The 17,491-nt window shown below is 40.8% G+C and overlaps 2 protein-coding genes across 2 annotated transcripts in view; both read left to right on the top strand.

The window, feature by feature from the left end:
* The window catches only part of FAM217B (family with sequence similarity 217 member B), a 20,685-nt gene extending 10,613 nt beyond the window's left edge, over positions 1–10,072 (top strand). Inside the window, exon 5 of the transcript XR_003399807.1 lies at positions 10,061–10,072. The gene's annotated coding sequence lies outside the window, so the exon portion shown is untranslated. The remainder of the gene's footprint in view (positions 1–10,060) is intronic.
* Positions 1,471–14,095, top strand: CDH26 (cadherin 26). Its single transcript, XM_026862124.1, has 15 exons — positions 1,471–1,545; positions 1,630–1,752; positions 2,208–2,369; positions 3,629–3,776; positions 4,410–4,576; positions 4,741–4,869; positions 7,076–7,261; positions 7,443–7,711; positions 8,326–8,468; positions 8,710–8,943; positions 9,478–9,705; positions 10,850–10,971; positions 11,386–11,460; positions 12,478–12,561; positions 13,263–14,095. Exons 1-15 carry the CDS (start codon positions 1,471–1,473, stop codon positions 13,467–13,469), a joined length of 2,352 nt encoding a protein of 783 aa, XP_026717925.1. The 3' UTR covers positions 13,470–14,095.
* Positions 14,096–17,491: the final 3,396 nt, after the last annotated feature.

The following is a 17,491-nucleotide window of genomic DNA, read 5'->3' as shown; positions in this document are numbered from 1 at the left end:
GAGACAGGAGAAGGGGTGTGTGTGTGTGTGTGTGTCTCTGTGTGTGTGTGTGTTTGTGTCTGTGTGTCTCTGTGTGTGTGTGTGTCTCTGTGTGTGTGTGTCTGTGTGTGTGTCTCCCTCCTGGGGGGGTTCCCCGGAGCCGGGACCCTCCGCTCCTCCTGCCGGGGGCACCGGGACGTTCACGCCTGGCGGAGCGCGCTGGTGCCTGGGCTGACCTTGCTGGATGAATGAGCCCCCCACTAATTCCCTGGCATTTCTGGGGGGTTCGTGCTCCCGGACTGGGTCGTTCCCTGTAGCGGTGCCCGAGGCCGGAACGGACACAGCAAGAGGCTGAGCCATTGCTGTGCGACTGGTGCACGGGGAGGAGCGTGGAAGCTGTAAAATACACAATTAAAGCTTCCACTATAATTAAAAGCGGCTACACATGCACATGAGGGGAAAGCAGCTCGTTCGGGGGGGGTCAGAGGAGCTGAACCTGAACAAAACTAATAAATACTAGGTGCGAGTGCCAGGTGACAGCCTTGCTTGCTGTTTTTACATCGCAGAGGTTTTCCCCGGGTTATACAACAGCTTTACAGAGTAGCTCCAAGGCATCACCAGCAAGCGAACCCCCATCGCTCGGAAAGTTTATAACCGTAGCAATTTTATAAGTATTTTGTTTCTTCGGAAAAAGGTCATGGGGTAAAGGCCCAACCTTTGCCCATGTCTAGGCAGGAGGAGCTCTGTTCAGTTTTTAAATGCCACTGGAAATATTTGATGGAATGAGTCATAAATCCCCAAGGTTTCCAGTGAAAGCAGTGAGAACTAGGAGGAAGGTGTACAAGTTACCTGTGAGCTGATGTTAATAGTGAAATTTGAATACTGTCATACTCCTTTGTGGTGCAAGATTTCAAGTCAAAAGCAGTGTTTATAAAAGGGCAAATCCTGGCAGCCGGGGTGCAGTCACTGTTCTCAACAATTTAATTTACTCATCTTGATTAGAGACTTAGGTCCAGTGTTCATCTTCTGGTAAATCAGCTAGGTTTGGGAACACTTGTGTCACATCACTGAGTCTCTGCAAACCTGAAATACTCCCCAGACTTAATTTTTTTCCAGCAATAGGTTTATGGCCTGTTAATACCCAACTTCTAAAGGAGCACTAGACACAGAGAGACAGAGGTGAATGTTTTAAAAATTGGAGATATGTGGCTTGAGAAAAGCCACAGAGATAATACCATGGATTGTTAGACATTGTGTTTGTGTGTTTCTGGGACTGGTATCACCTGACCAGAGAAATTAGTATTCAAGGTCCCATGCCATTTCACTTGGAATGAGATGGATGATATTTGTGGTTTCCATGGTTAGATCCAATTTAATACAGTGCTGTCAAAACTGGATCAATATGTTTCCTCCTAGACAACCTATCAACGCTTTCTAGTTAACCTTTTTTTTTTTTTTTTTTTTTTTTTTTTTTTTTTTCCCCCCAAGGTTATGGCTGCCAACAGTTTTTCTCATGAAATTGAAAATTTCAGTTTAAAACAAGCCATCCGAAAGAAGAGTATTCAGGTTTGTAGTCAATATTATATAACAACAGGTATGCAACTGTTAATATGCGAACTATGACACTAACTACACTTCTTTATCCCACAGTGGCTAAATTCTTATCAGTTAGCCAGTCTACGTCCTCTACAGCGTACAAAAAGGACCTGGGTTGTTACCACGATTGATATTCAAGAGGAGGACAAAGGACCATTCCCAAAATACGCTGGACAGGTACAAACAACCTTTTAGTAAAAGTTTTTCTTGAACATCAGTAAGGTATTCATCACCACAGACTGTACAGTAAAACACCAAAGGTAGGAGAGGGCAAGAGCATTGTATCAAACAGCAATTTTTAAAAATCTTACTTGTTCAAAGTTGTTTTATTTACACAGTTGGGTAGAATTTTGTGTGTGGGGGGGTATGCTCCTTTCTATGGGAACCTGCAGGCATACTCAGGGAAAGAAGCCAACAGAGTGGGAGAGGTAAGAGAGTCATTGCACCTGCACATTGTGCAGAGAGTAGTGATGCTGCAGCCCAGAAAGCTGTTAAATTGGCTGGGACCAAGCTTGCAAGCAAGGACCCTTCTACAAAGAGAAGATGGGCAGGAAGAGAATTAGTCTAAGTAATTTTATTTCTATTCCATCTTCCTAACTCACACTGCATTGTGTTACTTCTCTTTTCAAAAGCTGTTCAATAACAAATCATTTAATACATCAGTAAAATACCTAATCAGTGGACCTGGGGTGGATGAATCTCCAGAGATTGGATTGTTTTCTATAGCAGATGATGCAAATGGACATGTGTATGTACATCGTGCCATTGACAGAGAAAAGACCTCAACTTTTCAGGTAATAATTAAAAAAATACTTACAACTGTTTGCAAATATTTATTGCTTTCTCATGGCTAATGCTTCACTAGAATGAAACACACCAATAAGAATATTAAGCATGTATTTTTATGATTTCATTTTCTTACTTTGAACGTCTAAATAAATTCTAAGATGATTATCTCATCAGAGACCAATAGGTAACTTCCACACCACTATCAATCATAAATCTTTGTGACATGCTTGAACTTCCACAAATATCTGTATGCTTCTTTTCTGTCTTCTTTTTGGTACGGCCCTTGATCATAATCTAAAAAATGAAAAGGTTGTTCTGAAATTCAAAGTATTTTACAGCTATAGTGGCCAGAACACTGAGTTGTAAACCCCAGAACTAATCAAGAAAACGAAAGCAAATAGTTATGCATGATATGCATAATATGCAAAAGACAGATAATACCAGAGGAGCTGCAAAGCTGTGTTACTGTAACTTTACAGAAGAGTAAGCATATGTTTCTCCTTAAAAAACAGAACAGCATTCATAAGCAGTAAGTGTAATGAAAGAAATGTAGTAAGAAGTGTATGAATGAAATACGTGAGTGTGGGTTTGTTTTCCTCTTGCAAAAAGTCTTCAGTTGTGGTCTCCTTATGTTTGTTCTGTGATGATTCCTATTTGTGTCTCTGTGGATTAACTGTACCCAATTGATAGTTACCATTCCATTTGGCTCTCAGTGCAAGGTCTTGCCTTCCATAATTAAACTAAATTTTGGAGAGCTTTCGATTCCCCCTCACTAGACACACGGCTGTTCCAGGGCAGACACTCTGGGCTTGGTTTTAAAGCAGAAATAAGTGTAGCAAAGGAGAATTCAGCATGCAGAATCCCCTGAACATCCTTGGGTATGGAGTCAAAACTTCATAGAAATGCAGCTAGAGAAAACTCAATGTACTACTTGAACAAATACTTCAAAATGGGGAAGCACATGTGAATGCATTCTTCTGTCTGGCCCCAAGGATATTTATATATTTTATATTAGATAGTAATTTCAAATAACCCAGATCCAGCTCCAGGTACTGTTTTATGTTTTTTGGTTTTTTTTTTAAAAAAAGCATTGTTTAATGCACAAGATGACCATTATGAATCTCCTACCTATGAAAGGTGAAATAATGACTTAGTGATGTAACTCAAAGCCAAATGCTAGTCAAATATGAGTGAAGCATCTTCAAAATGAAAGTTTTTTGTTCCATTCATTCCATTTTTGGTGTCTGTGTTGCTACTCGTTTAGATACGTTTTGATATTGTGTACAGAGAAACTGGTGAACTGTTGGACCGCCCTTTATTTTTCAAGATAAAGGTTAAAGATATTAATGACAATGCACCTGAGTTTCCCAAGGAGGAATACAGTATTACAATAAGAGAGAACCACAGTAAAGGTAAGTGCCATCCAGACAAGAGATACTACTGGTTTGTGTTTGATTTCTCTCTTTTTACTTCCTTGACCTTTCTTAGTAAATCTGTTCTCCCTCGGTTTTACATAAACACTCATGGGTTTCCGGACTATTTCCTGCGAAGGACTATTTTTTACTTCCTGAATTCTTGTCTGATTAACCTCGATGTGTATTAGCATAAAGTTGGAGACATTCTGGAAAAACTCCTAAGATACTTCTTAACTGCAAGCCAAGACTTTAGCAGACTAATCTGAACTGTGGATCTGGAACCTGCACATGCACACTGCTTCACAGAAGATGGTCAGACACTGTTTTAGAAATATAAAGACTTAATCTGGGTATGTAGACATGTGGGCATGGTGCCAACTCCTCAGGAGCTGTCAGAGCTGGTATAAATAACTAGTGAATGTTTTTAATAAATTCAGGAGTGTAGTAACTTTATTGTCTAACAGTACTTGAGGCAGATTTGCCACCCAAATGAGGTGGCAGCCAGATAACCATAGCCACAGATGTTACAGATTTTCTTAGGACTTGTGTGTTCAGGAGCTTGCAGACAGGCCTAAGAAACTCCAGGTCAAGACTAAACACTTCTATGAATGTCTCTATTCTTCATTCTAGATGAGCCAGTTTTCCAGGTTACTGCCTTGGACAAAGATGAAGATGGCACTGCGAATTCTCAGGTGTCCTATTTTCTAAGTATGCAAATGTCCCATCCAGATGGAATCCCATTTTATATTGATTCTACCACAGGATCAGTACTTCTGTCAGGATGCCTGGATTATAAGGTGATGTACATATGACAGCTTCTTATCATTTAATGCACAATACACGTTCACTGCATGTTAACTTATACCTGGAGAGTCTCACATCCAGCTTTGTAGCTGTGACTGATAAAATGCAAGAAATGCTTCTGAACTAAGTTAGGAATTTCCTTTCTTCTGTTTTTCAGACTGCTAACTCTTACAAACTTCTGATTAAAGCCAGTGACCATGGAACTCCCCAGCTTTCATCTACGGCAACAGTGAATGTAGCTATTGAAGATGCAAACAACCACCTCCCTGTATTTACTAGGGATAATGTAAGGAAAAACATTATTACTTTATTGAGTATTTCTAAATACAGTTCAGTCCCCCAAGCTGCTAAATACACTCAGAAGTGGAAATAGGAACTCTCAGACACTTGCAGAATCAGGCCAAAACTTGTGCAAATGAGCTTTATGTATTAGAAGAAATATCTCTTAAAAATGAGAACAGTAAGAGAATGCTTGACTACTGGCAGAGATGGACTTTGTTGTTTTTCTGTGTACAGCACTAGACAGATTTTGTCTCACTATTAGTGTAAGGATGCCGACTAGCTTATTCTAACACCTGAGAAGCTACGGTGCTGGTTACAATCCGCTCTTGAAAGATCCTAGTTTTGATCATGAAGATCTCAATGGCCTGAAACCCGTGTGCCTACAATCTCGGTACATCTCAATGGGGCAGTGAGGTATGGCAGCAGTGCTTCTGCTGTCATATTCTGTGAGGGTGCTTGTAGAGCATCTGCTGTGTGCATGGGAGCAATTGAGCTCGCTGGCAGGAAGAGGGCTCTGAGGAGATGAAAGTTGTGAAGGGGTAGACAGCTACATTTGAATTCAGGTAGGAGTTATCCATTTTCAGGCTCTGGTCCCATTGATAATCCAAGTCCCAGAAAGACTGTTTGTAATTTGTGTGTTGACACAGTGTTTTGGTTTAACCTCTGCTGGCAGCTAAACACCACCCAGCTGCTCACTCACTCCTCTGCAGTGGGATGGGGGAGAGAATTGGAAAGGTAGAAGTGAGAAAACTTGTGGGTTGAGATAAAGACAGTTTGATATGTAAAACAAAAGCCACACATGCCAGCAAAGCAACATAAGGAATTGATTCACCACTTCCCATCGGCAGGCAGGTGCTCAGCCAGCTCCAGGAAAGCAGGGCTCCATCACACGTCAGGGTTACTTGGCAAGACAAATCGTGTAACTCTGAATGTCCTCCCCTTCCCCCTTCCCTGCAGCTTTCATTGCTGAGCATGACAGCATATGGTCTGGGACATCCCCTTGGTCAGCTGGGGTCGGCTGTCCCAGCTGTATCCCCTCCCAACTCCTTGTGCACCCCCAGCCTCCTCACTGGTGTGTGTGTGAGAGGCAGAAAGGCCCTTGACGGCGTGTAAGCTCTGCTCAGCAATGACTAAAGCATCCCTGTGTTATCAACACTGTTTTCAGCACAAACCCAGAACATAGCCCCACACTAGCTACTGTGAGGAAAATTAACTCTACCCCAGCCAAAACCAGGACACACTTCCAGAGTGCAGAGTCATGCCAAGCACTGGTATATGTAAATATTTGCAGTTGTGAACAGTAAGAATAGATACAAGGGCTACAACAATGGGTACAAAGACACCTACAAAAACAAACACACCAGCGTGTTACTATGGTAGGTCTCCTACCTACAGAATAGTGTTTGGAAGACCTGAGGGAATAAGGTTAGATAATCTACCAAAACAGGTTTGTACAAGAAATCTGTGCTTCATCATCATTAACTCCAGTCTAGTAAAATTCTGAGCCTTCTCACAGTTGTGATTTGTTCCCTCTATCTGAGTACATGTATTATTCTTCACAGCAGTTTAAAGAGTTGTGATGCAAGGACAGTGTTGTTTACATATTAGAAGGCAAGAATCTAAAATTTCAGATCTCAACCAGTGACCAACTTATATGAAGAAAACAACACAAATTACATTTTATAACCGCCTCGTATTTTAAGAGGTATTTCTGCCTTAGGTGATTTAATTGGCATTTCTTAGCTGGTCTTTGGACCATCAAAAACTTAAACCACTGTGAAGAAATTACCTAAAATCTCACACATACTTGCTTTCTACAAAGTCAGGTACATAACATCTGCAGACTAGTACTGGCCTAAGCCTGTACGCACCAATCTCTTCTACATGGCAGAAGACAATCCTGGATGAAAAGCCCTAGTGGCATTTATGGGCCTATTGCTACCATCAGTATTAGGAGAGATGAGGAGTCTCCTGCTTTTAGAGGAAGGTCAGGTTTAGTAATGAGTTCTCTATGAAGTCAGTGGGAATGTGTTGGAGGAAAGTTAGTTCTGTCACTGAGTGGGGACACATGAACCACTGCAGACAGCAATAGTGTGCGCAGAAAGTAGCTCCACATGGTCTGTGGTGGAACTCTGGATCAGAATCGGCTAACAAGCTTCTTCCACTTGGAGAATAGAAATAGTCTTTATTTCTTTCCTTTCCCCTCTCAGTACCAGCTACAGATTTCAGCTGGTCAAGAACATCCAGCTGTATTACGACTCCAAGTGGAAGATGAAGACTCTCCCAACACTCCAGCTTGGAGAGCAAAATACAGAGTAACAAAAGGCAATGAGAAGGAACGGTTTGCCATTGAGACAGATCCAGACACAAATGAAGGCATTTTGAGTATTATCAAGGTAAGGAGCAGTAATAGATGAACTGTCACTGTGTAGCGTGGCCGGTCTGGTTACAAGACCGATAACTTAGCATCTTAGCTGAGTTTGGTGAGCTCAGCTCACCTCGAGTTCCAGGTATACAGAGGTGTCTGCCAAACCAGGGGTCATAACTGCTAATCAGACTTCTGTTTGGGGTTTTCAGCCTCTCAGCTATGAAGATGACTCTGAGATGAGACTTGTCATTTCTGTAGCAAATGAAGAACCTTTCTTCTTGTGTAAAAATGGCACTGTGATGATCTCAAGCCTAGAATCCACAAGTACAACTGTGAACATCAAGGTCTTTCAGTCTCAGCATGCTCCTGTGTTTCATCCTCCTATACTGATTGTCCAAAAAGAAGATTCAATGAAGCCTGGGAAAGTATTTAGAAGGTATCCTGCTACATATCCAGATGATGTGCCAAATAAGATAAAGTAAGTGGAGATGCTTCTAACTCTCAGAATAAATAGCTTAGGAATATAAAGTGGTTTTCAAGTTTAATTTGGTATATGTACAACTATGATTATATGTACACCTACATATTTACAGTTATATGAATATATACATTAAAGGTGCAGGTTTACTATTTATGATACTGCACATCCAGAGAGCTGCTTCTGTAAGATACAGTTTAAAGGTGCAGTCAGTCCTTGGTTCCTCAGTGTTTCTGTTGTCTTCGAAATAGTTTTGCCTAAAACCAGGTTGCATTATTTATATTTTACTTTTCATGACAATATTTTGATGCCATAGAATTGACTTAAGGTATGCTTGGCTGTAAGAATGGTAATCTGATGTGGAAATTAGATACTCTCTTAGCCCCTAGGAACAGTGATGATGGGCCTGTACAAGGTATGGAGACTTATATGGAGAACTGTTTGTTGACTGTGTTGAAACACACAGCTTGTCATGGGGTTAACAAAAGTAAGCATCACTAACAAGTAAAAATACCTACAGAGCTCAAAAGGACAAAGAAAAATGCAGTAGAAATTTTATATTCCTCAAAATCTGTTTAAGATTGTAACTTGTAAGTTTTTCCTTTCTTTTTAAGATATGAACTAGCCCATGACCCAGATGGTTGGCTGAGTGTGGATGAGAATTCTGGAGTTCTTACTGTGGCAAAAGAATTTGATCAAGAATCCCCTTACGTGAACAACAACCTGTACACCATTATTGTTCATGCTATTGGTCATGGTAAGAAGTCAGAAAATATTCAAGTAGTATTTGGACTGTTTGAGATGATTATTATGATTATTATGTTAGATATAAAATGATAGCAAGACTAAGTATCTAAGTGGAGAACAGTAACACAGAACACCCTAATGTTTAAAACTTGTGTTCTGCGTGACTAGTAGGGTAAACCAGAGATCCTGCCAATAGATTGGCTTTTGTTGATCCCCAGTTGTGTTTTTCTGTTTCTTTTACTCCTACTTAGATATTTCACCACAGACTGGCACTGGCACCATCCAGCTTTACTTGTCTGACAATAATGATCATATGCCAACATTAGTGGCTCCTTCTTTAGATGTGTGTGACAAGAAAGAAGGGATACGTCTGATTATAAAAGCTAAGTCTGCTCCAGTCCATTCACATTCTGGGCCATTTACATTTGAGCTGGCTGAGGACTCTGAAGATGTGAAGCATAACTGGAAATTAGGAAGAAACTTTGGTGAGTTCTTCCTTTCATGTCCTTCATGAGAGGTTTATTGTCAGTTATGTGCCCTCTAGTTATTTCACTGTCTTTTACCTTGATGGTTTGTTACTGGTTAGTCTCAGTGAGATGTAAAGGAATGGAAGAACAGCTTTCAAAATATGAAGTGACTGCAGTTTGAAAAAAGGTAAATTGTTCTTCATCTCAACTGAGGACAGGACCAGAAGCAATGTGCTCAAATTGCAGAAAGGGGGATAAGACAGCTGAGGAACTACTTCTGCATTTGATTAACTACCTGATGAATTCTAGAGGTTATCAGTGCAGCTATGCCCGAATGCAGCAAGACTGGGACAGATCTCTTTGCCCAGAAGGCTCAGTAAGGTGATGAAGTGGGGTGTCATTTTGTCCTATTTACTATGGTGCATTGAGGCTAGAAAAGGTATTTGAAATAATGGTGCAAATGAGTTTCTCTTTGACTATGAACAGAAGGGACTGTAGAAAATCAGACTTCTTTCTATGAGTCTTGAAATAATTTTCTTGTCTTCTTTTTAGGGGAGTCAGTTGAACTTTTAATGTTAAGAAGCCTCCCACAAGGTAGCTACTCGGTGCCTGTCATTATTCAGGACAGTCAAGGGTTTTCTACAAGGCAGATTCAGCACGTTAGGCTCTGCTTTTGCCCAGATGGATATGTGTGTAAAGATTCACTGCTTCCACAAGCAGCAGTGAGACTTGGAGGTGGTGCCATAGCAATAATACTTACGGCTTTCTTATTACTGCTGGGTAAGTAACCTCCTAACTTACATGTGCAAGTTATCTGCCATCTGCCCATCGGATCTCATTGCAATTGCAGCTCATGCACGTGTGCTAAAATCTACCAGCCTTAACAGGAAAGGCCATGTGCCTTGATGTGTTAGAGCGCAGTCAAGTGCGAGCAGTTAATACTTGCACTCTTCATGGTGCTTCCATCCACGTGTCCTGGTCCATGACCTGTTCTCTCTTCAAATTTTAGGAAGACCTTAGTTTTCCAATACAAGACGTTGCCATTTCCATCTAGTAACCAAAGAGATCTTTTTTGATAGCCGAGAAAACTCTCAAATTACTAGGCACTATGATACAATGTGTAATGCAGAGGAAGGTGGTATTCAAGGCTGACAACACAGGGTAAAAGACACTAGAAAGATTAGTCAAACTTATCTGAACTCATGGTTGGGATGTGAAAAGGTGAGGACTGTGTATTATACAAAAGTGAAAAAGGGAAGATGACATGGATGCATGGAATAGTATTGTATGAAAAACAAGAAATGCAAGTATGTAGCCTAGGGAAAAAGAAAATATCTGAACTAAAAAACCAGAAATGTAATATTAACAGGTGGAATTTTTCAGCTTGTTACTTGGGAAATCATGATTATATTGTGGCTAGAAGACAACTGGCAGATGTAAATGTGTCATTAAGCTGAACTTTAGTACAACAAAGTAAATATTCTTGTTTGCATTGAATAAAATTGAATACTTGACTTTTTGACATTAACCATGTACTGGCTAACTGGAAGTAATGAATTTCTCCCATGAGGTTACACCACTCAGTAACTGCTTGTTATAGAGCTGCTTCCTCTGTGACAGCTCATGTCATTTGCTGCTGAAGAGATGAACTACTGATTCTTTATCTGAAGCAAAAATTAATAGATTATCTGATGACTATAGTATGTCTGTCTGCTCAGTGCAGTGCTCTGTGGAGATAACAGCCTGGCGTTCTAAAGCAGGCTAACCACTCCAGGCCAAGCATTGCATCTGCACAGCTACATTGCTAGAGGTTTCCGAGGTAGCTCATTTGGAACTGGGCTGGGTATCTCATCAACCCACTGTATTGAGCCATACAGATCTATTCACAATGCCTGCCTCACCGTTCCCTTTCCTATTTCAACAGTTTCCAGTATTCTACTTTGTCGGTTTTATGTGCCGGGATCCAAAAGAAAAGCCATTATTCCATCTCAAGGTGAACAGACTTTAATCAAATATAATGAAGAGAGTGGAATGTCTTTATCTCAGGTAAGTGCAAAAGCATTTATCACAGTACCCCACCAGTGTTGTGTGGCTGAATCTGGTACTAGTCATCTTTTTTATTATGTTTCCTCTGGTTTTGGCATTGAGCAAAGTAAAGCTTTTTTTGTGCCACTAAGCATATCTGGGGAGTGGTGTTCTTCATGGATTGGATAATGCTACTTGGTGACAGACCATTATCCCTCCTACCATTTTTCAGTATCAGCAGGACCTTCCCAGGTGCCTCATCCTACTGATGAATCCAATAGATGAGGAGGCACAAAATGTATTGTCACACTGCACGTACTAGTGTTTTCAACAAGGAACTAAATGCAAGGGAAAAAAGGAATAGTCAGCAAAAGTGCGATCCCCTCACAGCCTAGTTCAGTTTTGTATTAATACCATCCCTCTCCCTGTGTGCAGGCTCCACTGGGTATTACAGATCACGCTGCTCTACCACCTGTCTCTGTGGAGGCTGGAAAAGAAGTGATTACTGAGGTAACTGCCTGTTTCCTTAAGTAAATGCCCTGTTTTATACCACATAAATTGGTAATCCCAAGAATGAGGTTTGATATTAATAATAGTGGGAAGAATAATTTAATATAGTTCAGTTAGAAAATCAGTTAGTCGCTTGTTGGAGATTCCACTGGTATTTAAAATACTGTTGACAAGTTACTTTTTTCTAACAGCTTTCAGTTTGTGTCTGTCACTTTTTTTAATTAGTTCTTGTTCTAAATATTTGGAAATGTAATTTCTTCCAAAATTCTTATCGCAGTACTTGAAGTGCTATGCATGAGATTTTATTCAGTCCTTGGCATAAGTGAAATGGAACCGTCATTTTTCAAATATCTGTCAAAAACATGCTGGTCAACATCTTCTACTTAATATACTCTAAAAGTGTGGACAGGATTTATTTTTATGACTAGAAGATGTACTTCTGGGGATTTGAAGGCTTTTGAGTTTGTTCTGTGGATTTTTGTACTGTATTCTCTAACAGATGGCTATTTTCTTTGTAAAGAATGCCTGAAGGAAATTCTGGTCTACATCAGTAGGTGACTGCCATGTGTTCTGTTCATAAGTACGTAGTGATCACCAAGAGACTCTAACAACAATCTGTGTCTTACAGCAGGCAAAGAAAAAGTAAACCAGCCTTTTTTTATGTATGTGAGAACTCAATTCCACATAGTTAGGAGCTAGGATTACCTGTGTAAGTAGACATTATAAAGTTCTGAAGTCATGTTTGTGCCATTAATGAAAAGAAATCCAAGAAATTTAGAGGAAGAAACATATTACATTACCGGAGATTACAGTTTGTGACTCCATGTGCGCATGGAGTACGTACCTGTAAGAAGAAACAGTCCTTGAACAGAAAAAGCTGCAATATAACTGGAGAAGACAGCACAAGAGAAATGGATGCAACAGAGAGAACTATAACTGGATTTATTTGTATCTGAAAGAAATGTTACTACTTGACTTTATGCTGGTCAAACCTGAGATACTATGTTTGTCTTCCAGGATGGCCTGTACACTAGTTGCAAGACATTGCAAGAAAGACACCATGATTGCTTCATACAGTCAGTGGACAAAATACTGGGTCAGGTAAGAAATGAACATCGAATCCCTCCTTTGTCAAGTTGGTTTGTAAGAATGGGAAAAAAGGCTTGCAAAACTGGAAAGCTGCTGTGGCTTCACCTACTCTCTCAGTCCACATCTAAGAAGCATTACAATCGAAAGCAAGGAATATATTTGATGGGTAAACCTTCAAGACTTCCTTGAAAGTGCCTTATCTCCTAGACTCCTTGCTGCCTCTGGCTGGTCACCCAGCATTTGCTGCAAGGCTGGGAAACAAATTCTTCAAGATGGGGAGCTGGGGCTGAAGCGCTTTCTGTTGCTGTGCCGCGTTAACGTTCGGTTGCCCGCTCTTTCACTTCTGTGCGATCACAGAAATCCTGGTTCCTCTTGCCCCGTCCTGCCTGGCCACTGCATGTTCACAGCCTGTCCCCATGCCTCCTTGGGCTGGACTGCATGCCTCCACGCAGTCATGGTTGCTCGATAGCTGTCTGGTCCAGGACAGAGCAAATGCTCTTTTCTGCCTCATTTGTACTGTAGGGGAAGTTCAGGCTCTGGTGGTGATGCAGCTGAGAGTTTCAGTAAAACTTTTCCCTTCAGAGAAAGACTCATAACTCTTCACTGTAACCTCCTGGTTTACCTGCCTAATTTGCATACCATGCATTCCTTTAATTTCCAAAAGGGCAGTAGGAGCCTCCATGATGATTTGCATTGTTTCTTCCCTTCTTTAGAAACTGTATTACCAAAACACACTGGAAGATTACGGTGCCATCTATGAACCATGCAGATACGCTGAGGAAGGAGAACTAGAGCGAAGTAACTCCTGCTCTCTCTCCATTGGCAGTGAGGACTTGCCTGTTGATTTTTTGAACACTCTGGGACCAAAGTTTTCTGCTCTGGAAGAAATCTGTCAGAAGCAATTTCCATCATTCAATTAATTTCAGAAGGTTTGTGGTGTTGCAAAGGCTTCTGGCAGAAGCACTGACAAATTCAGACAAAAAGAACCATCTGCACTTGAAAGTGTTGCAGGTATGGTTGCACCATGAATACCTGGCCTTTTATTTCTCCTGCCTACACTGTTTGTATGTCTGCAGCCAACAACGCGACGTGTCTGGAAGGTCTGATCTGCTTGGCAGAGATGATGAAGTGATTTTGGTATATTCTGTGCAGACTTACACAAATAGAGTATCTGATATTAAGGATCCTCAATTTAGTAGGCAAAGTTAAAAAAATAGATGTACTAGGCTAGAAATTCCAGTCAGGGTTCATATGGAAATAAGCGAGTATTGGACAGAGAAGGCAATTACCAGCTTAAACCAGTAATACAGTCCTTTCCTCAGTAAGTGCTCTCTTTAAATCCAAAATGAACTTCAGTGCACTGCCATGTGGATCTGACTCGGTGATCAGATTTTTTATTTTATGTGACACTGAAACATTGAAGAGAAAGTGCACTAATACTCTTTGTGTGACTGTAACAGCATCATGACCTGAGAGGTCTGCACCATCCTTGCCTTTTAGCATAAACCAGGCACTAATTTAGTGCTTGCATGCATATGCTGGCATCTGGTGGCTATTAGTATTATTACACTATTGTAAATGCTAAGAAATTGTTGATCGAGGACAAGATATGGTTATCCCTTTCATTCAAATAACTACCTTCTCTAAATCAGCTACAAGTGGCTGTGGTGAGGAAATTCATGGGTTTCCTCAAGTGCCATTGATAAAACAGGTGGAATTATAAGGAAAGGGTGGTATCACATTTCCCTTTATGGAAACCACAGATGTGTTACTGTTAAATTTTGTGGTTTGTACATCTCTGAATGTGTGCAGTTGACCTATGCTTCATTCTAGCATGATGGCTATTGGTGTTACAATACATGAATGAGGAAAGAATATCTTAGAAGGTAGTACTCTGCCATTAGGTTGAGTTACACGAGATGGAATTAGTCACAAATCTTACTTCTGTTCTATTACAGTTCTGTGCTAAAAGAAAAATACTTTCCCTAAGGCAAGCACTAAGTCTGGTATCTAAGGCCCTGTTTTTCTGTTTTAAAGTTTACTTAAACAATAAATTATGCTTTATCTCAGATGTTATTAACTAATAATTCAAGGCTGGAAATCTCAGTCAAGTGTGATTAAAGAATTTTTCTGAGTGGCAGGCAGCTAAGTTTTCCTAAATGCCATCAGCAAGATCTTTTTACACAATAAATTACTACTCTGATAAACTGTCCTTAACTTATAATTCCAGATGGAAGGCTTCAAGTCAGGCCAGTCATTTAGCAGCACTGCTAACAACCAAGATGACTTTTTAATTGCAAACTATAACCATATTGGTCAGATTGGAATTGTGCTGTGGTTTGCTATTTCTTCTGAAAATTATGCAAGATTAAAAATAATAATGAAAATAGTCCATGTGTTTATTGTTTGTGTAAACTTGTGTTGGGTCTATAGCACACCATGCTTCCAACACCAAAGCATTAGATGTGATCAGACCCACAGTTGCGAATGCCAGAAAAAGTTGTTGCTCTCTTGCATGGAAAAAAAAAGAACTGTTTTAATGAAAAGCTATTGCATAGCCAATGAGAACGTTCACTGGGGGTTCTTACAACCATATACTATGTGCCCATTCAGGTAGTAACAGTCATTATTTCAGCGTCTTCAAGGATTTACACACACTGTGCTACTACAGCTTCCCAGCATCTCTGTGAGGTAAAGATGTAGTGTTTACACTTCAAAGAGCAGAAATTTAGGCTGAAAGAGCTGTTTGGTTGACAACAGCCACACAGAGAGCTTGCAGCAAACTAAGGAGGGGCACTTCTCAGTTATCTTGCCTTTTACCTTTGTAGCAGCTTTTTATGCTGTTCCTTTTGACCAGACCTGAGGAATATGCACTCTGCTGTGGTCATATCAAACCACTACAAAATCTTTAGTATATAAAGACTTGGAGCAAACAGTGATGAAAGTAACAAACAAACAAAACCTTCATTTTACAGATAAGGGACTGTTACACAGAAATCCTAAATCAATTCCCATAATAAGAAAGAGCAGAACGGATTTAGATTTTGAGAATCCCCTTTTGGCACTGTAATCACTGAAGTAGCACTATATTCATCATTCCTGTCAAGCCCTGTCAGTTACGTGATTATTTGGACAAAAAATATTCCTCCTTTTTCTCACTAAGCATTTTCAGTCACAAATTTGGTGATGTGACAGCTGAAGTCCTGTTAACGATCACATTGTTCGTTGATCTTTTTGCCTATGGCAGGCAAATGTATGTACCATGTATATACCATGTATTTATCTGAACGATTTTTCTAATATTTTAAACGTCACTAGGTGCTTTTTAATAGGAATGAGTACTTTTATGTAGGAATGACAAAGCACGCTACAAACACCTAAATAAGTACTTGAACTGCTTAAAGCTATTATGATCTCTGCTGCCAAAATATTGACAGGTAATCTGTCATGCATCAACTGGGCAACAGCAAAACTCAACAGAGGATCCAGAAAGTCCAGCATTATAGGTCTGAGTCTCAGCTGCATATGACAACTACATCTTTCTCCATCTGTGCATAAGGTTTGAGGTGACATTTCTTCTCAAATTAATATTTATTAATATCCCATTGTCTTAAAAACTAGAAACATCTGCTTGAGACACCAGTAACTTTTTTTGCGGAGTTTGGCAGAAGGGAGGCCCAGGCTGTACCTCCACTACTCAATTGCTACTGTCAGAAAGGTTTCTTTAGAGGCTCTCATGAGACATAATGATTACTAAGTAGTGAAAATGAGGCATAAATCAGAGCATTTCTCACCTAAATCACACATTTGCATCAATCACACTTTCAAAGACACTACTGCAGGAATCCAGCCACTCATCCGCTTCTCCTGAGGCTCAGGTCTACATCAGGAGACAGAGTTCAGTGTCTGGAGGCAGCACGTTTACTTGTGCCACATCACACACTGAATATTATGATGATGTCCCAGTCAGGCTTTGGGCCTCACAATTGCTGTTACCCTGTCACCACTGAGGGTGACAGCAAACCATCAGACTCCCAGTCCCTGAGGGAGCTTTCAAACATTCGCATGAAGGTTGACGCGAGGTCCAGCCTGACACGTACCCCTTCTCCACCAGTGCCTTGTGGAGCCATAAACCTGGGCTGAGGGACGGGATCTTCAGTCAAGGCAACTTGCCACATTTTTTCGCCCCTCTGCTTGTGTCTGGTGTCCTCCCCAAAAAGCCAGGCAGGCAGCTCGTGCATTGCCCACAGGACCACACAGAAACAGCCCCTGCTCAGGGGACAAGGGCAGGCCTGGTGTCAAGGGAGTGCTGCCTATGCAAACACCAGCATGTGTTGTCGATGGCCTCAGCTTACACTTTGCTTGTACATAATGTCAGAGGAAGCGCATGAAGTCTGGTTTGTTCAGGATCTGCTTTAAACTAAGTACCTTCATGGCTTGCTGTTTTGTAAATGCTGGTGATGGGCTATAGTGTTTCAATTACCTGTTCCCAGTGAGAGGTCTAATCACGATGTCTGTGAATCCCCATTACTTCTGGCCCCTGCTGTGCCCAAGTCAGTGGGAGTCCCAGCAGCACAAATGTTTATCTCCACACAGTCTTCATCTCTGTCTTTGTTTTGCCTCATTTATAAAAATCTTACTTAAAAGTAAATGACACACAATCAGTAAAGGGGAAATTAATCACACTGGAACTAAACTTCTGACACTGAGTTTTAAAGGAAACAAGAGAGACTGATCATAGGATGGTCCTACAGAGAGTGGATGTCATCACGTTAACGATAAAATCTTGTCTCAGATAGAAAGCATTTCCCCTGTCTGCTATTTCCTCTACTCTGCTGAGCAATAGCAGATCCCCCGGGATGTTTAGGCTGCCACAGAAGGAGTGTAACTTTTAATCAAATCTTTCTGTGCCAGTTTGGGGTCATTTTCTCCCTTCTGAAGG

The sequence above is a fragment of the Athene cunicularia genome (assembly GCF_003259725.1).
Source record: "Athene cunicularia isolate RWA chromosome 20 unlocalized genomic scaffold, athCun1 chr20_part1, whole genome shotgun sequence".
Lineage (NCBI taxonomy): Eukaryota > Metazoa > Chordata > Aves > Strigiformes > Strigidae > Athene > Athene cunicularia.
The sequence above is the reverse complement of the archived record's forward strand: the minus strand, read 5'-3'. Positions and strand labels throughout refer to the sequence as shown.